This window comes from Micromys minutus (genome assembly GCF_963924665.1).
Source record: "Micromys minutus genome assembly, chromosome: 5".
NCBI classification, from domain to species: Eukaryota; Metazoa; Chordata; class Mammalia; order Rodentia; family Muridae; genus Micromys; species Micromys minutus.
In genome coordinates this window covers 88,253,387-88,277,288 of record NC_137974.1, presented here as the reverse complement: position 1 = coordinate 88,277,288, position 23,902 = coordinate 88,253,387, and the positions used below count along the sequence as shown (strand labels likewise).

The following is a 23,902-nucleotide window of genomic DNA, read 5'->3' as shown; positions in this document are numbered from 1 at the left end:
GTGTGTGTGTGTGTGTGTGTGTGTGTGTGTGTTTGTGTGTGTGTGTGTGTGTGTGTGTGTGTGTGTGTGTGAGAGAGAGAGAGAGAGAGAGAGAGATTCACGCATGTGCGTGCAAACACATGACAGGGTATGCATGTGTGGAGGTCAGTAGACAATACTTGGTTTCAGCCCTTGCTCTCCATCTTATTTGAAATGGAGTCTCTTGTTCACTGATGTGTATACAAGGCCAGCTGGCCTGTGACCTTTGGGAAATTGCTCTGTCTGTGCCTCCCATCTTGCCATAGGAGTATTGGGATTATAGTTACACGCTACCACATCTGACTTTGCCGGGTCCTTGTGGTCTGAACTCAGGTCCTCATGATTGCACAGCAGGAGCTTTATCCATCTCCCAGCCTGCAACCTTCCTCTTTCCTTTCTTTCTTTCTTTTTTTTTTTAAGGCTGAATACTATTTCTTTGAATGCACGTGCTTTGGTATTTTGCTTACTCAGTTTTTGATGAACTCTCGGGTTGCTTCTGTTTGTTGACTACCATGTGTGACTAACGCAGACTTGAACAGGGCTGCATCGGTTCCTCGCCAGGAAAGAACACTTCTTTCATTCCGTCTCCAGCCCTGTGTTCAAGCCTCCCTGGGACCCCCCATACTTTTAATCTGTGAAATGAAGACAACTGGCAGGAGCCCAGGAAACCATGTTGATCGAGCTCAGTATAAATTGTGAAATGCTTTCTGGTTTGCATCTTTGCAGTGTGAATGTGAAGTGAGCTGTGTTTTCCTTGATACCTACCTGGCAAGCATTCTGTAGAAAGCACAAGCTGACTTTTGATCTCTATCCTGGGATGGAACTTCTGTCTGGGTACCCTGGAGCTGCATATGGTTCTAGGTAGCATCCCGTTCCTCCTACATCTTTTCTGTAAAGTAACTGCTTTAACATATGCTTCACCAGAATCTGTGTACACAGGGAAAAGAGTTTAAGGACGCCAAGGGTACTCTGCTGTAGAGACCACCAGGCATGGGGCAGTGCTCCCTGAGGAATACCATCTGTGGAAGAGGAGGGGCGTGTGTCCTGTCTTGTCTCACATGTGGCACATGTCAGTATGTGTAGACTTGGCCTTACCATGTGACAGCAGTCATAAAAATGGTTCACAGTACAGAGAAGGGAGTTGGGGCTCAGCTCCTAAAGAAGACGCCTGAGGCTCTCTGAGCACTGGGACACACATCTTAGAGACAAAGGGCGACCCTGAACAGCAGCTGTGCAGTGCAGAGGGAGCCCCTGCACGTGCTCACTTAACACAGCATGGTGGCCGAGAGCTGTTGTGTCAGAGGCTACCAGAGGTGCCTCTGCCACGAGAACTTTCATCTGAGAAGCTCCCACACATAGCTTTGCTTTGATCTGCGATCATCATTGCTCTCTCTCCATCCTGAGACTGGGGAGTAGGTGAGTGGACTCAGCAGTGATTCCTGTGTGGCCAAGCCTTTATAGCTTATCCAAGTTCATGGCTGTTGCAGTCCGGGGCTGACACCTGGCAACCTCACCGTCCCTGCCAGACTCCCAGAGACAAGCTTCTCCTGAGAGTGCCCTGGTGGGTCTCAACTCTACCCTGAGAAGCCCCTTTTTAAATAGCAAGAAAACTTCAATGTAATTTAATACGTCATCATAGATGCTGGCATTTTATACAAGTGTCCTCTAGACATGGATGCTGTCAGAATGTGGTTGGTACAGTACTGAGATTAGGGCTGCGACCTTGCCAACACCTACAGCTGGATCACCATTTCTGGTGAACGCCATGTGACCTTGCCTGGCCTGAGCCTTGCTTCTGTGTAAAAATGTCAGAGGGAACCTGCGAATTCCCTTCCCTTAGATTTAGGAAGTGGACTGAATTTGAATCTGCCCTCACTGTCTCTCCTTCAGTCCGAAAGAATTAAACCGTGTGGATTTGGTAGAATGTGAACAAGGGCTTATGTTCAGACAAGTACTTTGAACTTTGTTAAGACATAGAGCACAATAATTGTGAAGCTTTTGTTTGAAGGTCGTCTCTTTTCTGGTCCCCTCCTCCCTCCTCCCCCTCTGAGAAGACTAGCTAGCAAAGCTCCCATGGTGTGTTTTAATGTGGGCTGCTTGTGTTGACCATTTATCCTCACACTTGTTAAGGGTCACAGGTTAGTTCTAGCAGAATAATCTCTCTTCCCCTTCGTGGCCATGAGGATTTGTCACTGCGGGGGCCCCTTGTCAGTTAAAGACCTGTTATGGGGCCTTCACTGTCTTCCCAAGTGTCTTAGCAACCAGGTGAGACCGTGTTTTGAATAGAAATGTCAACTTACACATACTGGGCTCCTCCCTTCCTCCATCCCTCCCTCCTTTCCCTTCATAGCTCTGACTTACAGCTCTCATTGGTGCTGCTGTAGACCTGGCTAGCCTTAAACTCACAGAGATCCACATGGCCTGTGCCTCCATGTCCAGCCATATTCAGCTTTTATAATCTATTGGATTCCCTGGCCTCTTGCCATAGATCAAAGTGACTTTATTTGAAAATTGTAATATGCTGACAGACAGAATGTGTACACGAAGACATCTTTTAACATGCCATGAACATACAAGTAGGCTCTCGGTTCCGTATAAAAGACCAGTATCAAGGCCAGATGCATACCCCTCCTCAGAATGGACTCTAGCAATCACCAGAGCCTGTGGGAGGCTTTCACATGACCCTGTCTAGGGCTCCCAGCTGGTGTGGGAGCCTTCTCTGCTGTCCCATGTCACAGCTAACACCTATACCATGAGGACTCACACGTGTAGGCTCATGGGTATTCTCATACTGTCGTTACAAACCGAAACGCTACTGTTATGATCAGTGAGGTGAGATTGCCGTCCTAGAGTTTGGACACTGTGCTTTGTCAGACGTGAGACTCTGAATACAATGTTCACACAATTGTAGTGTTTACATACAAAACATTTATTACATACGTTGGTTTTTATAGGGAAACCTATTACTTTTTTATGAGACTGTTTCACGTTTATAATTGTAAATGTTTTGGTTTATAATATGAATGGTTAAACAAGGGAACGCCCTTTTGTTTGGCTGCTGAGGAAAGCTCCTGGTTAGGATTGCAGTTGGATCCCTCAGCACACGGGGTACTGGAGGAGGGTGGGGTAAGAAACCATGGGAGTTGTCGGGATGTTAAGGAAGGCAGTAACATGAAATCATGACCCTCTGAGTGTTTGGTGGTTCTCATACATACATGAAACCCATTGCATGTACATGTGACCACAAGGCCCATGGGTATTCTTGACATCGTACTAAACATTTGGTTTATGAACCTTTTGCTGTAACCAGGGTTTCTGTTTCCCCACCCTGGGGACATTTGTTGAATAAGTTGAATAAGTAACTAAGAAAAAATTTTCAACTTTCAGCTTTGAACATATCTTGGAGATATCCAAACTATTTTAAACAAAACTCTCTTCACCTCCAGGTTTGTGATGATTTGTAAAATTTACTTTGGAAAATACAAAAAAAAAAAAAAAAAAAAAAAAGTTATTTCACCACTAGGGGTCAACCTAGTGAAGTTAAGGTTTTTGTTGTTTGTTTTGTTTTAAAGGAATTCTTTGAAAAAAAAACAAAACAAAGGTGGCACTTTTAGCTGGCTGTCTTAATTGTATCTGAGGGTGTTGAGTTAACTTAGTACTGCAGGAGAAATCTTAGAATTGAATTGCATCAATGTATTTTAAACTTAGCACAGGGTAAGCATGTGTCTGAGTTAAAAATACACCTATGAAAATAGCCTGATAATGTGTTTAAAAATAACATGTCTTATAAATAGACAACAAACAATGTGTTGGCCTTTCATGCAAGTGTGTGTGTGTGTGTGTGTGTGTGTGTGTGTGTGTTAGGGATCAAGTCCATAGCTCTGTGCATACTAGGCAAATACTTTACTGAGGCCTGATTTGGTTTTTAATGATTTTAAGAACACATCTACCATCTACTGAAAAGAATATTTGCTTTAAACTCAAAAGATGAGACATACAGGTTAAAACAGAGAAGCAACCTTATCGCCTTGGAACAGGAAAAGGTCCTGACAACACCCCTTGTTCTGTGTAGTTTGAATATGGGACAAGGGGGCATTATCCTGTTGCATAGACAGTAGCTGAATCCACACCTCCGACCCCAGCACCATATTCCAGCCTTAAACGGCCAGATGTGAGCACAGCAGCTGTGTGGGAGCCTATCAGGATGCGTCACATCTTTGGGAGGAGAGAGTAATAATGTCTTCATTGTTAAGGACTTCAAGAAGAAATTTTTTTGTTCACGGTTTAATGGTTTTGTGCATTTTCTGATGGTTTTATTTAGTGTGTGCAGTGTGTGTATGTGGTACATGTCTGTATATACACAGCACATGTGCATATACATGTGCAGGCACCAGTGAACACACATGCAGGCCACAAGAGGATATCCTGTGTCCACTCTGTTTGGACAAGCATTCTTGCCGAATCTGTAGCTCAAGCTTTGCAGGATCCAAATGATCCTCCTGCATGAGTTCCTCGAAGCCTTGGGGTTTACTGTGTATGATATTTGACATTGATGCTGGGAACTCAGAGTTGGGATGGGAACCCAGTCCTTGTGTTTTTGCAACACTCTTATCCTCTGAGCCATCTGGCTCATTGGCTTGGTTTTTATTTCATTTTATTTGCTTCTGGGGACTGAACCCGGAGTCGTGAAGAGGCTGGGCAGTGCTGTGCTACTGAGTTATATATCGCATTTCCTTTGTCTTTTTAACTCTTTATTTTGAAATGGGGTTTCCCAGGCTGGCCTTAAACTCGCTTTATAACCAGTCCTTGCAATCCTACCTCAACCTCCCATGGGGCTGGAATGGAAGGACCGCACCTCTGGGGCCTGTTAGACATCCATGTATCTTTTGCTGCTGTCTTTTGTTTAGAGATGCTGAACTCTGATGATGGACTGTGAGTGAGGGTTGGGTAGGTGCTGGCCTTACTACCAGCCCAGCTGACTCTGAGGTATCTTAATTGGCAGAGCTGTGGCACAGCATATGAAGCAGTAGATAAAATCTCTGTCTTTCTTTGTCACCTGGTGCAGGTGCTGATTAGATTAAAGAAAACCAGAAGCTGACCTGACGTTTAACCCCTAACATGTTAGTATGTGATAGACCTGTTTTTCATAGTTTTGTGTCAAGCCTCACAAACCCTATTCCCCAGAGAAGCATATTAACTGTTAAGTTATTTCTCGGCTAGTGAAGTGAGCCAGTTCAAGTCAGATTAGATTATACTAAACACAGGTATATTGGGAAGCTGCTCTTGGTCGGGCAGCTCACTGGCCCCAAGGAAGGAGACTGGGGAAGTTGATTTGGTAAGAGAGAGAGGTGAGTGGGAAGAGAAAGAGTGTGTGCACAGAGAGGAGAGAGGGGGTGACCAAAATGTCTGGATTCTATAGGGAAGAGCCTCTGGGGAAGGGCAGCCCAGCCCCTGGGCTGGAAAGTTCAGGGTCGGGACAGGGTATGCCAGGTAGGGACTGAGGGATGCTGGGTGAATCTGTAGGTCAGGCCTGCTTTAGTATGTAAAATACGCACAACAGTTACTTGTCCCTGGGGCCTGAAAGCAAACACTAACTATTGAGTCACATATGACTATATGTGTGAGCCATGCCAAACTGCTCATATTGGACACAGCAGTGATGGAGGAAGAGCACGGCCATAGAGCTTTTGGGGTTTGCCCGTAGAGCGGGCCTGTGGGACACTCTGGATTTCAGTCCCCGTGATCCTGTCCCTGAATGCGTTCTTCTCTCCTTGACCTGCCCTTCCCAATTTTGCCTCCCCTTTTGAATCTCCTGGGGGACCCCACTGAAAGCTTAGCAGCTTTGGGCATGTGTGAGTCCTGGTGAGCCCGAGTGGCACGCCCGCTGAGTGACAGAGAGGGCAGCCTCTGGTGCTGTTAGGAGTGGTGAGCGCACACTGCTGCTGCTTCTCCTTATATAGCAGTGCAAGGGCCTGGCCCCGGAGGCTCTGAGCCGAATCTTAATAGAATCAGAATAATCAATGTTTCTGTCTAAGTATAACTTGATCAACACCCCAGCTTCCTTCTCCAAAAACACAGAAATGTATTTTTTTTTTTGCAAGTGTTAGCTTATTTTCTGCAATGCTATATATTGTAGACTGCACCGACCCAGGGAATTGTAAAGCATCCAGGACATGTGTGTATTTACTACAGTAGGTTGCTATTTTGCTATCATGGAACTGCTTAGAGACATATGTATGCTACATAAGTTCTAAAGACGAACCTTCAAAAGGCCGGGAGAAGTCAGAAAAGCAAGTTTCCTTTTAAAACTCCAGGCCACTACAAAAGGAGCCCTTACTTCAACAGTTAAGGTAGAAAATCAATAGAGTCTGGCCTCTGCTGGGAGGAGCTCCTATTATAATAATGAATCTCAGTGCAACCCTTTTAGAGGCTCTGGCAAAGAGTAACCCTTTGTCTGCCAAAGGTAGGCTTCTGCTTTGCCTGGCAGCCCGGTTTGCAGGGTGAACAGTGGGTGACCTATAAGCCAGCCAGTCAACTTGCAGATGACCTTATTAGGCAGCCCCAGGAGGCTGGTGTCTGAAGACAGGCTGGCAGGGCCAGCTGCAGTGGACTCATATTCTGTGAGGAACTGGAGAGGCCACACCCTGGAGACATGGCCTAGTACCGTTCAGTTAATTATAGCACTCCACAATGACAGGGGTGTGTGGGCACCCTGGCAGACATGCTATGGCTCTTCCTACTGTGTGGCTTGTTCTGATTTACTCTATGGACTTTATCAGACATGTTTGTCTCCTTTTGGGCACAGGAGTGGAGGTGTAGCTATAAAACCTAGGACCTCAAGGGTGCTGGGCAGATGCTCATGCACGTAGTCTCAATGGGGAAGGACAGACATTGAGGGGCGAAGAGGAGGCTCAGCATTGTCACTTGCACTGCTAGCCTGAGGAGTCCAAGTCTCACCTCAATAAAGGTGGATGGAGAAGATGGATGCCACAAAGCTGTCCTCTGATCTCTGCACAGTTTGTCTTAGCATTTGAGCTCAGACACACACATGAATGGTAACAACAACAACAACAACAACAACAGTAATAATACATTTTAATGATGGAAGAAAATTAAAATGAATTTTAAAAGAAAAGGTTTGATATTAAGGAATAGCCACCTTTTGGGGTAAATTTACACTGTTTTGCTTTTTCCTCTTGTTTTTGTTTGATAGGGGCTCCAGAGTACCACTCCCAGCCCAGGTTTTGCCTTTCAAAGAGAGGAAAATCCATTACTGGCTGATTTGTGCTGCTTTGTTCAATTGTGTTTAACCACCTTAACTACTACAAAGTAACAAACTACTCTGGAACAACAAAAAACAGTAATAATATTAAATATCTATTTGTCTAGGACAGCACAGCTAACAGACTCGGACATACATTGTTCCCAATCTGTTGCTGTTTTAAGGACTCAGAGCCTCACAATAATCCTGTAGCAAAGGAAGCTTTTCTTTCAGTGAGGCCTTGGGTGGGGCTAAGATTCCAGGAATTTATCCAGAACTGCTCAAGAATAGGGTGGGATTTATAAATAATTGGCCTACAGGAAGGAAGAACAATACTTCAAAAGAGTCAGTGGTAACCAGGGGCTTGAGGGCTTTGGTACTTTGTTTACAAATGTGTCTTTAGCGCATCTCTTCTGGTCTGCACTCACTAAAGGAAGGAGTCTTTCCACCTCACTGTCTGTAGGCCCAAAGCCACATAGGAAGAGATGCTGGCTTACAAGGTCTCCATTCATACCTAGGTGTTTTCTCCCTGTCTGAAAGCATGATACGATCTATTTTAGCTCTGTGTCAACAGATGATGAGAATCTGGACTTTGTTGTTCTTTTTCTTCTGCTAAACTTCAGAGCTGACTCTGGTGTTTCAGAGACTGCTCACAGGCTCCCCACCCCCTGGTGGTCTGACAGGATCCTTTTCCATCTTTGCTCCAAGCTCTCTTTCTAGCTCCCCACACCCAGCTCCTGTTCTCACGAACCTGCTGCTGTGATTTTCTCATAGATAAGGGTGCTTACCAGACCTTTCTCCAGGAAGCATTACTATCTAACCCCATGTCCTCTGAGTTGAGCATCACATAGCTTTTATACTGGAATCCCACTGGGCTGGGAAGGCTTTCATGCTTATCAAGTATGTGATTTGGAGAGCCAATGAAATTCTTGTTTGCATAAACACATCTAGCCATTTCAACCCAACAAATACGAGGTGTTCCATTTTTGCTAACCTTAGGCCAGTGTTGTTAAGATGCCCTTCAAAGGTCCCGGGAATAGTCAATGCTCCTTCCACACACTCTCCTATAGTTCCAGGACATCTGCCATACATCAAGTATGTTCACCATCTGACTCTGAGACTCATAAAAACCCTCCTAGTAGTTTGGAGTTTCCTAACATTTGGTCATATAAAAACCATCAAGTCCTGAGTATTGGGGTGGGGGTGGGGAGAAACCTTTTCCACATCTCTTGGTGACCAAGATGGCGTCAGCACTCCTGCTGCATGAGAGTCCTTCCTTCATGAAGCTGCTGCATGTCTCACCCACAGTGTTTTACATTTTGCCCAGTAAATGCTGGGACTTTATTGGCCAAGTCCTGTTGCAGAAGCTTTACGAGTTCATGCTTCACACAGGTTACATGTGTTCTTAGTGCTGCTCCCTGGACCCTCTGGACATACCTGAGATTATCACCTCCTCTTCCTGCACCTCTTCCCTCCCTGACTCTACATTTGACTCTTGTAAGAACTTCTAATAAATGGAGCCATGCAATAAATGAAGAATGGGGTTCACCCATGGAGCCTATGTCAGAACAGCATTCCTTTCTAAGGCTGGATAATGCTCCTTTGTATGCGAGTTTCCGTATTTGTTTAACGTCTTTACCCCCGTGTTCGTGCTGTGATAATGGCAATCCTGCCTCCTAGGGCCTTGTATGTTCTGGGCAGGTCCATGCCTTGGTGAGTTGTGCCCTTTTCCCCAGGGTGCTTTTTAAACATGAACCTTTTGTTGCTCCTCTGCTTGCTCTGGGAATCCCTTGTTCATTTGCTGGGGCGGGGAGGTGCCTCAATTTTTCTTCCCACCAACCAGTAGTAGGAGACCCTAATTCACCTTGAGACCTACATAATTAATTTTCATGACAATTGTTGACACTTTTCACCTGAAGTTTTATTTCAAAGACACTAATAAGTCTTTAAGAAGATTTCAGTTAAGCCTTTGCCTCAACGAAGGTATTTTGCTATATAAGAAGTTTGGCATGGTTTTCTTTCAACACATCTGATAAAGAGGTAGCTGTGGGTTGTAATATATCTTATTGTTGAAAATATTTCTGCCCTTTCATCCCTGCACACACAGCCTGTTTTAAATTACCTTACATCATAGTGGAAGGTAAAATTTTATTTGCAGCTTGTAGGAAATATGACCATGGAACAGAATCCACAGGGCGTTTCAGGAAGCACACAGTGGAGAAATTGGACTAGAATTTGGAATGTACGAAGAACACAAATGTGATAGATAGCAGGGAAGTGAGGAGCCTAAATGGGCCCCCACTGCTGGCACTCCCTCGAGAGTCCTATTAAGCACATAAATAAAATCCACCAAAAAACAGGGGAATAGCATTTCTCATTGTTCTGGCCTACAACATACTCCTTTGTGAGGCCATAAAATGCTGTCTTCAGCCTTGGAATTGCAAGCCAGCCATCATTTTTGGAAGCATGTGTTAGCTTTAGGTAAAATCGTTTTCTGCAGCACATCTTGACTTTTGAAATGGTTGCCAGCTCACAGTAGTGTGTCTCTGGACAGCAGCTCCACACTGTTCTGTGTAGTCCATTCAGCTCAGTTTCCCGGACAGCTGAAAGTGCCTTTGTCTTCATTAGGAGGAGCGAGGTGGCATCACAAGGCTGTTGCACGAGTGCCAGATCTCCGTAGTTAATGTACAGTCACCATGTGAGGTCAGGGATGCACTTGAGGCTGAGAGGGAGGCCACAAACATTCTCACCCAATTCTGATCTCACTGCCAGCCCCTCCGTTCTTTGGGCTTTCCAGAGAATTTGGCCCTTAGCAATATGTTTTCAGGGCTAGTATGCTTTCCTAGCATGCATGAAGCCTTGGGTTCAACCCCTAGCATTGCATAAACTCGGCATGTGATACTTGCCTGTAATCTCAGCATTCAAGAAGTGGAAGAAGGCTTAGGAGTTCAGTTCCAGCCTTGGGCTACGGAGTGACCCTGAGGCTGGACTGAGATTCTTGACACCCTGTCTTGGAAGGGAGGAAAGAAATCAGGGAGGAAGGGAAGAAGAAAGTAAAATGAAGGAAGAACATTTTTAATGTAGTCCATTCATGGGTGTTTATTGTATCTGTTATATAATCACAAGTATTTTTACCCATCTCCCCAGTTCCTTGTGGATGCTTTCTATTGAAATGTGTGTGTGTGTGTGTGTGTGTGTGTGTGTGTGTGTGTGTGTGTGTTCATCTTCCTCTGCATTAGACATAACCACTGCCATTTTGAACCAAAGCATCTATAATATCCCACAAGAGACCCTCAGAAGACCATGCCTGTTAACACTCCCCTCACAAGGCCCCTTTCTGGATTATATTATATAAATGAACAGGTGATTGGGGGGATTATTTGGTACATAATGCCCCCATGAGCTGTCCATGGTACTTCCTGTTGGTAGTGGCTACTCTCCTTCCTGGTTGGACTTGCTTCCATTTCTCCTCCATGAAAGGCCTCTACAGGGACAGCTGTTTCTTGAATTACAAGGGACCCTTAGTCAGAGCTACAGTAATGTGCTGAGCTGTCCTTTGTCATACGTCACAGCAAGAATCCTTCCTGTCTCCCCACAGCAAGTATACCCCATCTCCCCAGTTACTAGTGGATGCTTCTAGTGACAGAAAATGTAGGTTTCTTTGATCTCAGTTGGTTTCCTACAGATAGAATAATTAGTAGTAGATTAAAATTTATGTCCATTGTTTCATAAAGAGCTAGGGTTTTTTCTTTCTTCCGTCCTCCTTCCTTCCTTCCTCCCTCCTTCCTTTCTCCTTCCTTCCTTCCTCCCTCCTTTCTTTCTTCTTTTCTCCTTCCTTCCTCCCTCCTTTCTTCCTCTTTCCTCTCTTATTCCTTCCTCCCACCTTCCTTCATCCTTGCTTCCTCCTTCCTTCCTTTCTTCCTCCTTCCTTCCTTCCTTCCTTCTTCCTTCCTTCCTTCCTCCTTCCTTCTTCCTTCCTTCCTTCCTCCTTCCTTCCTTCCTCTTTTCTTCCTTTTTTCCTCTTTCCTTCCTCCCTCCTTCCTCCCTCTTTTCTTCCTTCTTTCTTCCTTACTTCTTCCTTCCTTTCTTCCTGCCTTACTTCTTCCTTCCTTTCTTCCTTCTCCCTCCCTCCCTCCTTCCCTTCCTCCCTCCTTTTCTTCCTCCTAAGAATCTGTCTGCTTTGGGTAGGGGCTAATAGGTGAGGCCAACAATTCTAGTAGATCTTCCAGTTTTTGGTCCCAGGCATCACTTTCTACACTCTGCAGAGTTCATGTGCTATCAATTTCTCCCACAGTCTGCTGCATCCACATCACTTACACAGTTCCCCATGAGCTTTATTTTCTAAACTTTTATTTTTAACAACCTTATCAACTACATTTCTAGTCTTACAAGAAATATCTGAGCAGGTAGAGAAAACATCGCAAGGCCCCTGATTATTGGTGTTCTACAGTAGTACACACTGTCTACTTTAGTACATTAGTTTCTCCTGTTGCTATGGTAACATTCCTGGCAGAAGCAACTTAAAGGAGAAAGGGTTTATATTGGATTACAGCTTAAGAGCACACAGTTCATCTTGTTAGGGAAGCACAGTGGGATCCATTGCTGTGGGTTGTGTATCTGAGGCTCCTCACATCTCATGGACTCTGCTAGCCACGCCTCCTTCCTTAAGCATTCTATAACCTCTCCAAACAGTGCCACCGATTAGCAGCCAAGTGTTCCTATACATGAGAATAGAGAGTTCATTTTAATTTTCAAAGAGTAGCACACTCATCTGTCCATCCTTTCATCCATTCATCCATCACTGGTTCTTCATGTTCAGCAGGAGTGTATTGGTATCTAAGCTGATCTGGTTTGATGGTAGGCTCTAAAGTATCTTTTTAACTTCCAGAAAACACTATCCTATTATTTCATATGGTCATTTTGCAAATATTTACTGTTGGCCTACTGTGTGCCACTTAGATAACAAATCAATGTTCAGGACCAAAGATTCAAAGGCAGACAAATTCAGGGTCCCTGCCACTGTATAGGGTTTTGACAATAATGACCTTGACCTACCTCCCAATTGATGCCACGGCTCCATTTCTACCAACTGTTCAACGTCTAGGTTTGAGCCCACCAGTAACAAGCTGCATTTGGAACAGGGCAGGCAGTGGCTTAAAGCTAAGGCCTAATGGCTTCTGTCTCAAATTAAAATGTTTGACTCTCCTGGTAATATCTGCCTTTTCTTTTCCACAGTTTTGCTCATATGTTGCTTATAAACCTTAACTCTTAAGTATGAATTTTTGGCTCCCGGTTAAGTGAAATATTTTATTTAGCTCAGCCAAAGCCAAGCGTGGGGCAGCCTGGGAACACTTAGGCACCTTACCGCACCCCAACACATCTGCGGTGTTTTGCTTCCTTGGGGCTATTTGTTTTTAGGGAAAGTGGGAGAGTTGTTCTCTGCATGATCATTAGGTCTCAGCCTTGTCCTATTGGACAAAGCATTCTCTGATACTGTGGTCTGGCTGTGGCATAATCTGAAATGCCCCTCACTGCAGCTCTGTCTGCAGCAGCATCTCCAGCTCTAATTTCTGCTTGTAATGCCATGAAGGGGTTTGATTTGTTGCAGCCTTTTTGCTTTGTGTTCACTGTGAGCTCAAAGGCATGAGTGCCTGGTTGCTCATACTAGCCCTGCACTCTGGAAATTTGCAACCCAGTTTTGCTTAGCCGGGCTCAGGCTGGTTGGGAATTAGCTGTCAAATCAGGCTGGTTTGCAGCCTGTGTACAGCCATGTTCAGAAGCCCAGGGCTTTCCAGCTACCTGGGAGCCTTCAGATTTTCTGAGAAACAAGGTAAGACGGGAGGATATGGAACGTGTATTTCATTTCTGTATCCATTTTCTGATATCTACTGTGGAATTCAGTATTCTCAGCATCTGCTTTGTCCGGCAGCTGTCTGAAAGGATGCTTTAACTATCACAGTTCCTAACTATAGCGTGTAATTGCTGAAAATGTCTTTTTATCTTTCTGTTGGCTAAGTCACAAAAGCTTTCATACAGCAAACATTGCTAATTAGATTCTAAACTTTTGGATTAAATTTCAGATTTGCCAGGTTTGTACCTAAAATATTTTCTGAAACTACTACATGTCTTACGTATGAGCTTATTTCCAGCAAACAGTGGTGGGTGAGCTTCTCTCTCTCTTTTTGTACTCTTCATGTGAGACAGTTTGGAGAGAACACTGTCTCTTCCATGGCTTCCTTAACAGCCCAGAGAGAGACGGCATTTATCTGCGTCCTTGAGTGCTTTTACATAGTTGGTTCCTGTCAGAACAAAAGTGAGGTGCTGTGGGTATTTAAATGCCTATTAGAGTCTGCCATTATCAACCCAGAATATTTTACTGCACAAGTACTCTGTTGGGACTGGACTAGAACAATTCAGGCACTTCCTTTTATATCATCTGATCACCCTTTGATCATAATTGCCTTTCTTCAGATTGTTCTGACAAGATGCTTGTGTGCTTGGAATAAAAAAAAAAAAAAAAGCCTGAATGTCTAACTTTATACACTCCATTTCCAATGTCTCCCTGTTGTCCATAATTTGGAGTTTTTAGGACATGAGATATGTTTTGATGGATAAAGAAATGTTGGCATCTGGTATAGCCTGTGCATTTCCCCCCTTGGGCTCTGACTCTAACTAGTAAACCATAAAGGCACTTCCTTGGGGGAAGGCGTCTCTGTCCCGAATCTGCTTGTGTTTGGTCACTGTGTCTAAAGCTGCAAAGCTGATTGCTGGCTGTGAGACCTGTTATAAATCCTGTCTCTGCCTGGTTTTCATTAACACATTTACCCTGGATGTGTGACTTTCCTGTATGGAATTGTTACCAGCTGTCTTTACATCATATATCCTATCTTCAAAATAAGTGAGTCTGCCCAGCGGTGTGGCTCAGCAGGCAGTACTTGCTGCCAAGTTCAATGACTCAAGTTCAATTCCACTGACACATACGGTAAAAAGAGGGAACTGACTCCTGCAGGCAGCCCTGTGACCTCCGCACTAGTACCTTGGCACAAGCATACCCACATACCATGCACACATGTTGTTGTCTAGAAGAGACACAGTAGAGGTACCCCTTGCTCTCCCCCTCCTACCTCCTCACCTTCTCTACAGGAATCGCAAATCTCCCAGGCAGAGACGACATCATTGTCTCTGGTTATCTTTACCCAACTTGATTAATTACCCCCCCCCCATATATAGCTGTTACTTGGTACTTAATCATTTCAAATTATTCTTTTTGCCATAACAATAGAAATTACTTGGAAGGATGTTGGATATTTGTTTAACCCATGAGCTGTGTCGTGGCCTCTTGAGAAGAGAGAAAAGCAAACCAGAGCTTGGTGTGTGAGATTTCCACATGGAGTTTCCCAGAACTTGTCAGTTTTGTTATTTGGTTAATAATGTCCTTTTCCCCCATTGGAATGTCTTAGGCTTATGTTATTTCTTTTCCCTTAGATTTCAACAAGAAGAACTTAGGATTCCTGGGATTCCCACATCAAAGAAAAGCTGCAAGGTAACGCGGTCTGTGTTCAAGGACTCTTACACTTTGGAGACGTGTGGTGGCTTTTAAGATGATCCCTTAAATCTCTTCTTTCCTTCTGCAGACTGGGAATAGAACTCGGGGCCTCACACATGCTAGGCAAATGCCTTCCTGTGAACTGTATGCAATGCCTCTCCAGCTCTTAGATTCTGTCCCACTGAGTTTGTTTGGCAGTATGCTTTTCCTCAGGGTATTCTTTAGTTATATATACATCCATACACATATAATACATGCATGCATATGTGTGTATGTGTACACGCACACACACACACACACACACACACACACACACATACACACATGGGAACTGATATGAGCTGGTGGCAATGGTACAGTTCCTACATAGCCTGTACAAAGTATCAGGTTCAGTTTCGAAATTTGTGCCTGTGTGTGTGTGTGTGTGTGTGTGTGTGTGTGTGTGTGCACATGTGCATGGGGGCCGGGGGTGGGGAGGCTGACTTAGCAGTATTTCTTCTGTGCTCTGCACTGTTTCTGGGAACCCGTTGGGAAATAGAGCGTGTGCTCGTGACATTTGTAACTGATTACCATCTTAGCAGGTGCTACTCCTCTGTTTCTGCCTCTAGGGAGATTTTAATTTTTTTTTTTTTTTTTTTTTTTTTTTTGAGCTTAGTCTTGCCCCCATCCTGTAACCAGCCCCCCCATATCCATCTTCCTTTCTTCCTTCCTGCCTGTGCATCGCTCACGGTCCTTGTGAGTTCTTGTCTAGTCTAACCACCTCTCTTTCAACTGCACCTGCAGCTTTCTTCCCCTTGGGGCCTAATCTAATTTACCTGCTGGCAGACCCTGTTGCACATTGCTGATGTCAGACAATGCAAAAGTGAAATAATGTGACACACCAGGCAGCTGCCTAGGGCCCTCTGCCGCAGGCCAGTGCCCCACACAGTAAGACAGTCCTAGGTGCAGATGCACCTGGGGATGGGTCTCGACCTATACATCAGTGTGCTAGGAGGGCCGACCCCTGGGCCATCCTCCCATCCCTTCAGATGCTCTTGTCCCTAATGGATTGTGACTCTGGCACTTGACTACCAAGGACTTGGTTTCTTCACATTATAGTAACGAGTTATCCGACTCTGCATTTGAAATTGGAGAGTGGATCTTAGAAGCATATCTTGCAGGAAAGTCTCTGGTATATTCCATGCACATCTAAGTATAAAGTGAATTAGATAGCAGCTAACAAAAGCACAAATGTATTATTTGGCTCCCCTGTGGTTCATGTCTATGGCCTGTCATTAATGGCACCTTGAGCTCATTCCCTAACCTTTCTTTAGCAAATTCTCTTAACTGCAATAAAGCTAATAAATGAGGAAAGGAAAGATAAGGACAAGGAGAGAGGGAGATATTACTTATTCAAGGATAAGAGTGTAAATTGGAAGCCAAACGCTTTTGTGACCTTGGCTGAATTGGGACACCAGACTTGAGAAGCTTGGGCTATGATTTCGTGTGACCTGACCATAGTGGCCTACCTGGCAGGGCACCAAGTGTAAAAGATATCGTTGGCACGGAGTCGGTGTACACACAAGACATGCAGGAGCAGAGAAAGCCCACTTCACAAGGCAAAGGGGGTTTACTTTCCCTTTCTTCTAATTTACTTTGTGGTGGTTAGCAAGAAGCCAGTCCTGGTGGAAATATTCAGAGCACAGTAACAACTGTGAGGCAGACAGGCCAGCCACCGTGCATTTAGGTACTTCCAATTGTGCATATCTGGAGTCTAGAGGAGATAACAGGGTTCGTACATGTGACAGGACGAGCCCCATTCTCTATTAAGTTTCTCTTTTTACTCTCTTGTATTCATGGTAAGGCTTCCTGCGAATTTCCTTCCCCGTTGCCCATGCCACTGTTTGGTGGCTTCAAGGCTCGTGTGATACCAAAAAAAATTTAACACCAGAAAAAGCATCCAGACTGCTTCAAAAAGTTGCTGGCCTTCTGAGGAAGAGACTGAAGGTCGGGTGGTTGAGCCTAGCATGCTAGGCTGTTCGGGGATCAAGAGGCTGTTTCCTGTCTGAATTAAAGAAAGACAATTCACAGCTTTACTGGTGTTTTCTCCACCACACACACAAAGCTGCTGCTCATGCTGGCGCAGTTACATAGTCGAACACACATCACAGGTGATCATATTAAGAGAAATGTAAATAAATTTTAAAAGTCACCAGTACAAAACAGGTCCTTACGTGGGATGGCGGCCTGTTTTTTTTTTTTCCTGCCCAGTGTTTTTCGCTTAGTATTCAGTCTCTGTCTTGATTTAATACAGCATTAATGGGATAACTTTTAGCTTTCAGAAAGAGTTTTCTTTTGACAATAAAGAAGAACCTGCCAACCACAGGAGAGGCCTTGATGCCAAGTGCTTAGCTGCTCTCCCTAAAGGTAAGAGCCCCTCCATGAGCACCCTCCTCCCTGACACCTTTGTCTGTGGTCTCCCCGAGTCTCTTCCGTCCCTCTCCAATCACTAGATTCAGTTTAGGGGCCTTTCCTGAATTTTGCACCTTCTCTGTCATTCTTCCATCCAGCTGTGGCTGGAGGCTGAAGGAAGGAGACAGAGAGACAGAGGGAGGGAGGGAAGGAGGGAGACAGAGAACAGAATCCATGCTCTTTCTTTTGTCTTTAACCATCCTAAGGGTACATCCTAAGGGGCCAGGGGATGTAGCTCAGTTGATAGACTGCTTTGCCTAGTGTGTAGGTCACATGGCTTCACCCACAGTGTCACGTGAACCAGGCTTGGTGGCTCAAGCCTAGAATCCCAGGGTTTGTGAGGTGTGCCAGGAAGGGAAACATAAAACTCTGCCTCAAGAAATGAAATCATTTAGGGATCTAGAGAGATGGCTCGATGGCTTGGCAGTGGTTGAGAGAGCACTTGTTCTGCAGAGAGCATGGGACTGGTTCCCAGAACCCATGTGGTGACTCACAAACATCTGTAACTCCAGTTTCTGAAGATCTGGCACCCTCTTCTGACCCCTGCGGGCACCAGGCATCAACATAGTAGACATACGTGTATACAGGCAAAACATTCATGTTTAAAAAAAGGAGAAAGGACATAAAGGTGGTACATAGGGAAGGGGGGGTCTGGGAAGGGTTGGGGGAAGTAAAGCCATGATCAAATTGTATTATATGAAATAAAATTAAAATAATTTTTAAAGAAAAATTCAAATTACCTTTCCCTGTAGGTAGCTGCTCTCTAGGCTCCTATTCTCCCTCTGCCCCACCCATCCTAGGGCTGCTTCTTTTACCTCTCTGCTTCCTCCCAATACAGGGGATTTATGCTCAGTAGCTCAGCCTCTCTCTGTCTCTGTCCCTGTCTCTCTCTCTGTCTCTCTCTGTCTCTGTTCCTGTCTCTCTCTCTGTCTCTCTCTGTCTCTGTTCCTGTCTCTGTGTGTGTCTGTCTGTCTCTGTCTCTCTTTCTCCCTTTCCCCCTTCCCTTCACTCTCTCAACAGGATTCACTGTGTAGCCCTGACTGCCCTTGAACTCACAAAGATCCACCTGCCTTTGCCTCCCAAGTACTATGACTGAGCACATCACAGGTCCGGCTTTCTCGTAGACAACAGAGAGCTGGCGGACACAGTATCACAGTCGTCTTTTGAATGTTAAAAATATTTTTCCATCATTTGTTTGTGTTCCTGCTTACCAGTGTGTACCTTCCAGAGAGCAACTCTATGTGTGTGAGCTAATTCTTTGCTTTTATATGTGGGTCCTGGGGACTGAACTGTCACCCAGTAAGCCGTCTGAGCAGCTCAACAGTCATCTTTTCTGAGACGCCCATTCCACCGGCAACAGGAGCACGTGCAGCAGGCGACCACCTGCATGTAATCAGAACAGACTCCCTTTGCTTCTGCCTCCAACAGGATGTGAATATGGCCGGGCCATCATTTCCCCAATATTAATAGTAGCATGAGGAATGAGCGCTTGGATCCAAAATGTCTGCATCTCAGCAGAGCCATGAAGCTCTTCCTTTAGAAGAAGCAGGTTGAGGGAAGGACAGGGTTGTTGGTTTGTTTTATTTTTTTTTTCATTTTGTCTCTGCTCAGGAGAGGGGAAGCTTAGAAGAAATTAGACCAGAAGACATTTCTTTTAATAGAAACCAAATCCAGTTTCAAAGGCACACATGGACAACCTGGAATGTATCCCAAGGAGCTAAACAGATGATCTGCCCAGACAGTCTCCTGAGGATGGGCCCTAGAAAAGGCTCCAGGGATTGGACTTCGAGGCAAACCTAAACAGGGCATGCTTCAGGCTTTCTGTGTGTATGTAGCTGTCAGGAGAAATGCACACTTTACCACACGCTGCACCAGAGGGATAGTGTGCAGAATTAAAGGCTGTAGATAAGATGTCACAGGACCAAAGACTAGATCACAGCATTCCCCAGTATGGAGTAAACGTTATTTAATTTCTTGGCTAGGCACCTCGAGAGATGGTCAGTATACCACACCAAGAGCTGTATGATAACTGGGCTGGTACTTTGAGCACACAGCCGAGTTCAGAAGTTGGACACTGTAGAAAGAAGGCTGTCTGTCAGGGGAGGAAATGGCCTGCTCATCTTGAGTGTTCAGGAAGCGGGGTTGTTAGCTGTGTCGGGTGGCGGGGGCAGGACTATGCTCTAATGGGTTTGTGCCCAATGTCTGTGTTGTTGGGCATGTGATGAAAAGCTTCGTCAAGCTGTTGGGAGTGACTGTTGGGGACACAGACACCCAGTTGCATCCAAGACAAAGCTGTGTTTGGCTTCTAGGATTATGACCAAAACTAAGTGTCAAAGGGAACAGTTTGGATCCACTGTAGCTGACAACAGTCTGGCACAGATCTGTGTTGGCGAGGTCATCCCTTCCACCACACCCCCAGTGGAAGCCTCCTTCTGTCTTCTCTGCCCCAGTTCCTCTAGATAACCACTACAGTGAGCAGCATGTGGTCAGGAGACAGGATGTGCTGCTGGTTCCTAAACAATCATACTGTAATTTCAACCATAACGAAAGAGAAACGCAGAAGCGCATTGACCAGTTTAATTCCAAAATGTATAGTTGGTTATGAAAAATAAGTACAGTTTTTCCAAATCAGCATGGCAATTGTACTTACTAACCAGATTCATGTTTCAAAACTCACAAGGCTTTAGCACTCTACAGCACCCCAAATATCTTGCCAAGCCCCACCATGGGCCCCACGCTTCTTTACAGCTTATTTTTGATGTCCTTGGCTTTGGTCAGGTGTGTGAGGAAAGACTACTCTCAGAGAGTCTGTCAGCATCCTGTCTGTCTGCTCTTCACAGTATGATGTTGACAAATGGGCTTTGTTTCCGTGTCACTTGCTGCTGGGTTGTGCTGTGGGCCCCAGATAAGTGCTACCAGATAGCTGTGTCTCCGAACCATTTCCTTTCAGCGACAGTCACATGTCTTCAGTCACTAGTAAGCGGTTTCTATGAAGCTGAGCACTCAGATGGTTCTTTTTTTCTCGCTCTTGGACTCACCGTAACATGGATCAACAAGAGAAGGGAATAAAAATATTTGCTATAAAGGGGCCATTGAGATGCTTAGGCCACTGCCACCAAGCCTGGTGACCCAGAACCTACACGGTGGAAAGAGAGAACTGACCTTCTACACAGTCATGGCACACATGAACTTACAAACACATCACACACACACAGAAATAAATAAATAAATGTAATATATTTTTTAAATGTCTTTGATTTATATTATAATATTAAATAGATTTCTCATTTTAGAATTATATAGAAGTACATTGCTGTCTCTAACATATAGTGCACGTCATCACACAAGTTCACCCACATAAAGTTCACCCACATAAAGAATATGCTTCACTGACTCCTGACACATTCACCAGATTATTGCTCCATTACTACAGTCACTATTAAGGTGTTTTCCTCCTTCCAAAAGGAGCCTCACACCCTCGAGGAGTCATTTTTCCCCGTGATTCCCTTTGGGAGTTACTCCTTGGCTGTCTTTGTATTGACCCCAGTGAAAGTCAAACCAGTATCTCTGAACAGTCATCTCTGGTCTTTCCAGATGTCAGGGAGGAGTGAGGTTCTGTCAGTACCCCACCCTGATGGATGTTCTAATCCGAGCTCCTTTTATACTTGAGTTGGAAGACTAGGTTCAGTACTGACTTTACTTACTTTCTCAGAAGCTTATTTCCCATGAAAAGCACTTGACAGACCTAATTATCCTAAACACTGGTGTTAATGATCATCTGACGAGGAGTGTTTGACACATGGAGGCGTGAATGTGAGAGCCCTGCTCTCTGGTTCTCTTGAAGGGCTTACTTGAAAACTCACCCACGAACTCTTGCCAGAAATGGCAGAAGGACCATGGCAGCAGCTGGAAAATGGAAAACAAATAGATTTCCTGCTATGGAAATTAGACCACCTATGCTGCTAAGATCTGCACTATATGTTGACTACGACATGCGGCCCCACAATGTAGGAACTTCGGTGATGGCAGAACGTTCTGTCGCTTGCATTGCAGATATTGACTCTAACTTTAGGGAACATTTTAATAGCAAGCCTGTAAGCAATGCAAGGTGACGGCTCTTAGGATAAAGAAGCCGCAGCTTATTATTAAACGGCTTGAGAGCCTGCTAAAAGTACCCAAAAAGGGAAAAGGGCTAAACTGAAACCATCTCTTGTTAGCAGGTCACGAAGCGTGCCTCAGAGACTTCTACATCTGAAATCACACGAAAACTGTTTAAAGAACTTAAAGCCTTAGGGTTAGGAGAGAATTTTATTTTCCCACATGAATGTCTGTGCCCGATGTATGAGTCTAGTTTTTATTTCATGTGTGCCATGAGTGGTTTTTATTCTGCATATGTGCTGTGTGTGTGCCTCATACCTGCAGAGGTCAGAGTGTATCAGAGCTCCAGAAGCTGGAGTTATTGAAGGTTGTGTGCCTCCATGTGGGTGCTGGGAATAGAACCTGAGTCCTCTGCCAGAGCAGCCAGTGCCCTTGACTGCTAAGCTGTATCTCTATTCCCGTCAACAAAAGTGTTAAGGCAGATGCCACTTAAAAATAAGAACTAGGGCTGGAGAGATGGCTCAGTGGTTAGAGCACTGACTGCTCTTCCAGAGGTTTTGAGTTCAAATCCCAGCAACCACACAGTGGCTCACAACCATCTGTAATGGGATCTGGCACCCTCTTCTGGTCTGTCTGAAGACAGTGATAATGTACTCAAGACACATAAAATAAATAAAAATAAATAATAAAAACAAAAGAGGACCAGCCTTTTCTTTAAAAAAAATAAAAATGAAAAAAAAAAAAAAAAAAAAAAAAAAAAACCACTAGGCATGCTTTAGTCTCTGAGCACAAAGGCCATTATGAAAATCACATTTATCTATATGCAGTTTTGACTTGTTAAAATGGCCACTTTAAAAGCAACAACAAAAATTGAATGGCCACTTTAAGCCAGGAGTATTAGCTCAGTGACAGAGAATTTGACCAGCATGCAGGAAGCTATAAGTTTAGTCCCTAGCAGAGCAACAGTAGTTACAAATTAATTAAATGCATATCTTAATTGCTCCTTCATTACATTTCTATTAATCAGCCTATCAAAATGTTAACTCAAAACTCTTGCTTTTTCTCTCCTTACCTGCTACCCTCCCCCTGAGAGCTCCTCCCCTGTCCTGATAGCTCCTCCCCTGTCCTGATAGCTCCTCCCCTGTCCTGATAGCCTCTTCCCTGCCCTGATAGCTCCTTCCCTGTCCTGATAGCCTCTTCCCTGTCCTCATAGCTCCTCCCCTGCCCTGATAGTTCTGCTTGTGACCTGATAGCCCCTCCTTCTTCTTCTGCTAACTCCCTGCCTTTAGGTACTTTTGAGGACCTTAGTGAAGACAGGAACCAGTTAAAGGCCATTCTCTGCCAACTCTGGTCATCTCTACAAAGAAGCTATTTCTTTGTCATCTGGGTCTGCCCTGTAGTCAGCATCCTGCTAGAACCCTCAAGCACACCAAAGCACTTTTCTTGGTTCTTAGGGATTCTAGAAGAATCACATCATCCTCCTAGGTTATAGTGTGGAAGCAAATGTTACCACTTCCTTCCAGGGAAGCCTTTGCTGAGGCTCGGGACTTGTTCTCCACTGTAGTTAAAGAGAAAGAGTTATGTACTGACCAATGCTTACAGAATAAATGACAGGCTGACGTAGGAGGGGCTGTGTGTGCAAGCCAGAAGCCTACAGATGGCCCTAGGGAGTTCCCGGCATATGCTTTGTAAATGCTTTCCAAGCTAAAAGCTTTGATGCATCAGTAAACATGACAAACAGATTTAAAATAGATGTTCACAAGAAAAACAAACATTAAAAACCAGCTTACTAAAGAGGTCTTGCAAATAAAAATAAGCCTTTCAGGTTTTAGCTTATCTGAGTTTACTTGTTAGCAAGGTGGGGTTGGGGTGGGTGCTTCATGCACACATTACTTGTTGATTGTCTCCCTTCCTACCTTAAAAAAAACGAGGGATCTGAGAACCAGCATTTGAGTCCTGCCTGGTGCATTGCAGGAATAAATAGAAAGGAACGCTCACCTAACCACTAAACACCACATTTTGTTCTTTTTCTGCTCCATTGTAGTTGCAGAATTAAGAAAAATCTTCGAACCAAAGAAGAAAGACTTTTTAGAAATGAAAAGGTACAGTATATTGTGGTGTGTCACTGGTAGGTAGAGGTATGTACCGCGGCAGCGTGGAGTCCCTGGCTTCGGTTTGCACCCTCACTGTGCTTTTCTCTGCTCTGCTGTGCAGAAAAGAAAGAATTGCTAGACGCTTAGAAGGAATAGAAAATGACCCCCAGCCCATCCTGCTGCAGAGCTGCACAGGGCTAGTGACCCATCGGCTGCTGGAAGAGGACACTCCCAGGTACATGCGTGCCACAGACCCTGCGAGCCCTCATACAGGTGAGTACCCGGCCATGCTGGGAAGTGGGACCTCATACCCATTTTAAAATACCAACCCAAGCAGCTAATGGAAGGAAAAGCTGATCTTGACTCACAGTTTGGGGGACACAGTCCCTCCTGGCACGGATGGCATGGCGTTGTGGTGGGGAGGGAGAGGAAGCT

General features: G+C 44.8%; 1 protein-coding gene across 14 annotated transcripts in view; it reads left to right on the top strand.

Moving 5' to 3' along the window:
- SVIL (supervillin) overlaps nt 1-23,902 on the top strand; it is a 176,504-nt gene that overhangs the window by 88,954 nt on the left and 63,648 nt on the right. For all 14 annotated transcript variants that reach the window (XM_080917090.1, XM_080917086.1, XM_080917088.1 and 11 more), the window contains 4 exons: nt 14,765-14,822; nt 17,140-17,231; nt 23,419-23,476; nt 23,589-23,740. In XM_080917090.1, coding sequence (XP_080773216.1) covers nt 23,469-23,476; nt 23,589-23,740 — 160 coding nt within the window. In that variant the 5' untranslated portion in view covers nt 14,765-14,822; nt 17,140-17,231; nt 23,419-23,468. The remainder of the gene's footprint in view (nt 1-14,764; nt 14,823-17,139; nt 17,232-23,418; nt 23,477-23,588; nt 23,741-23,902) is intronic.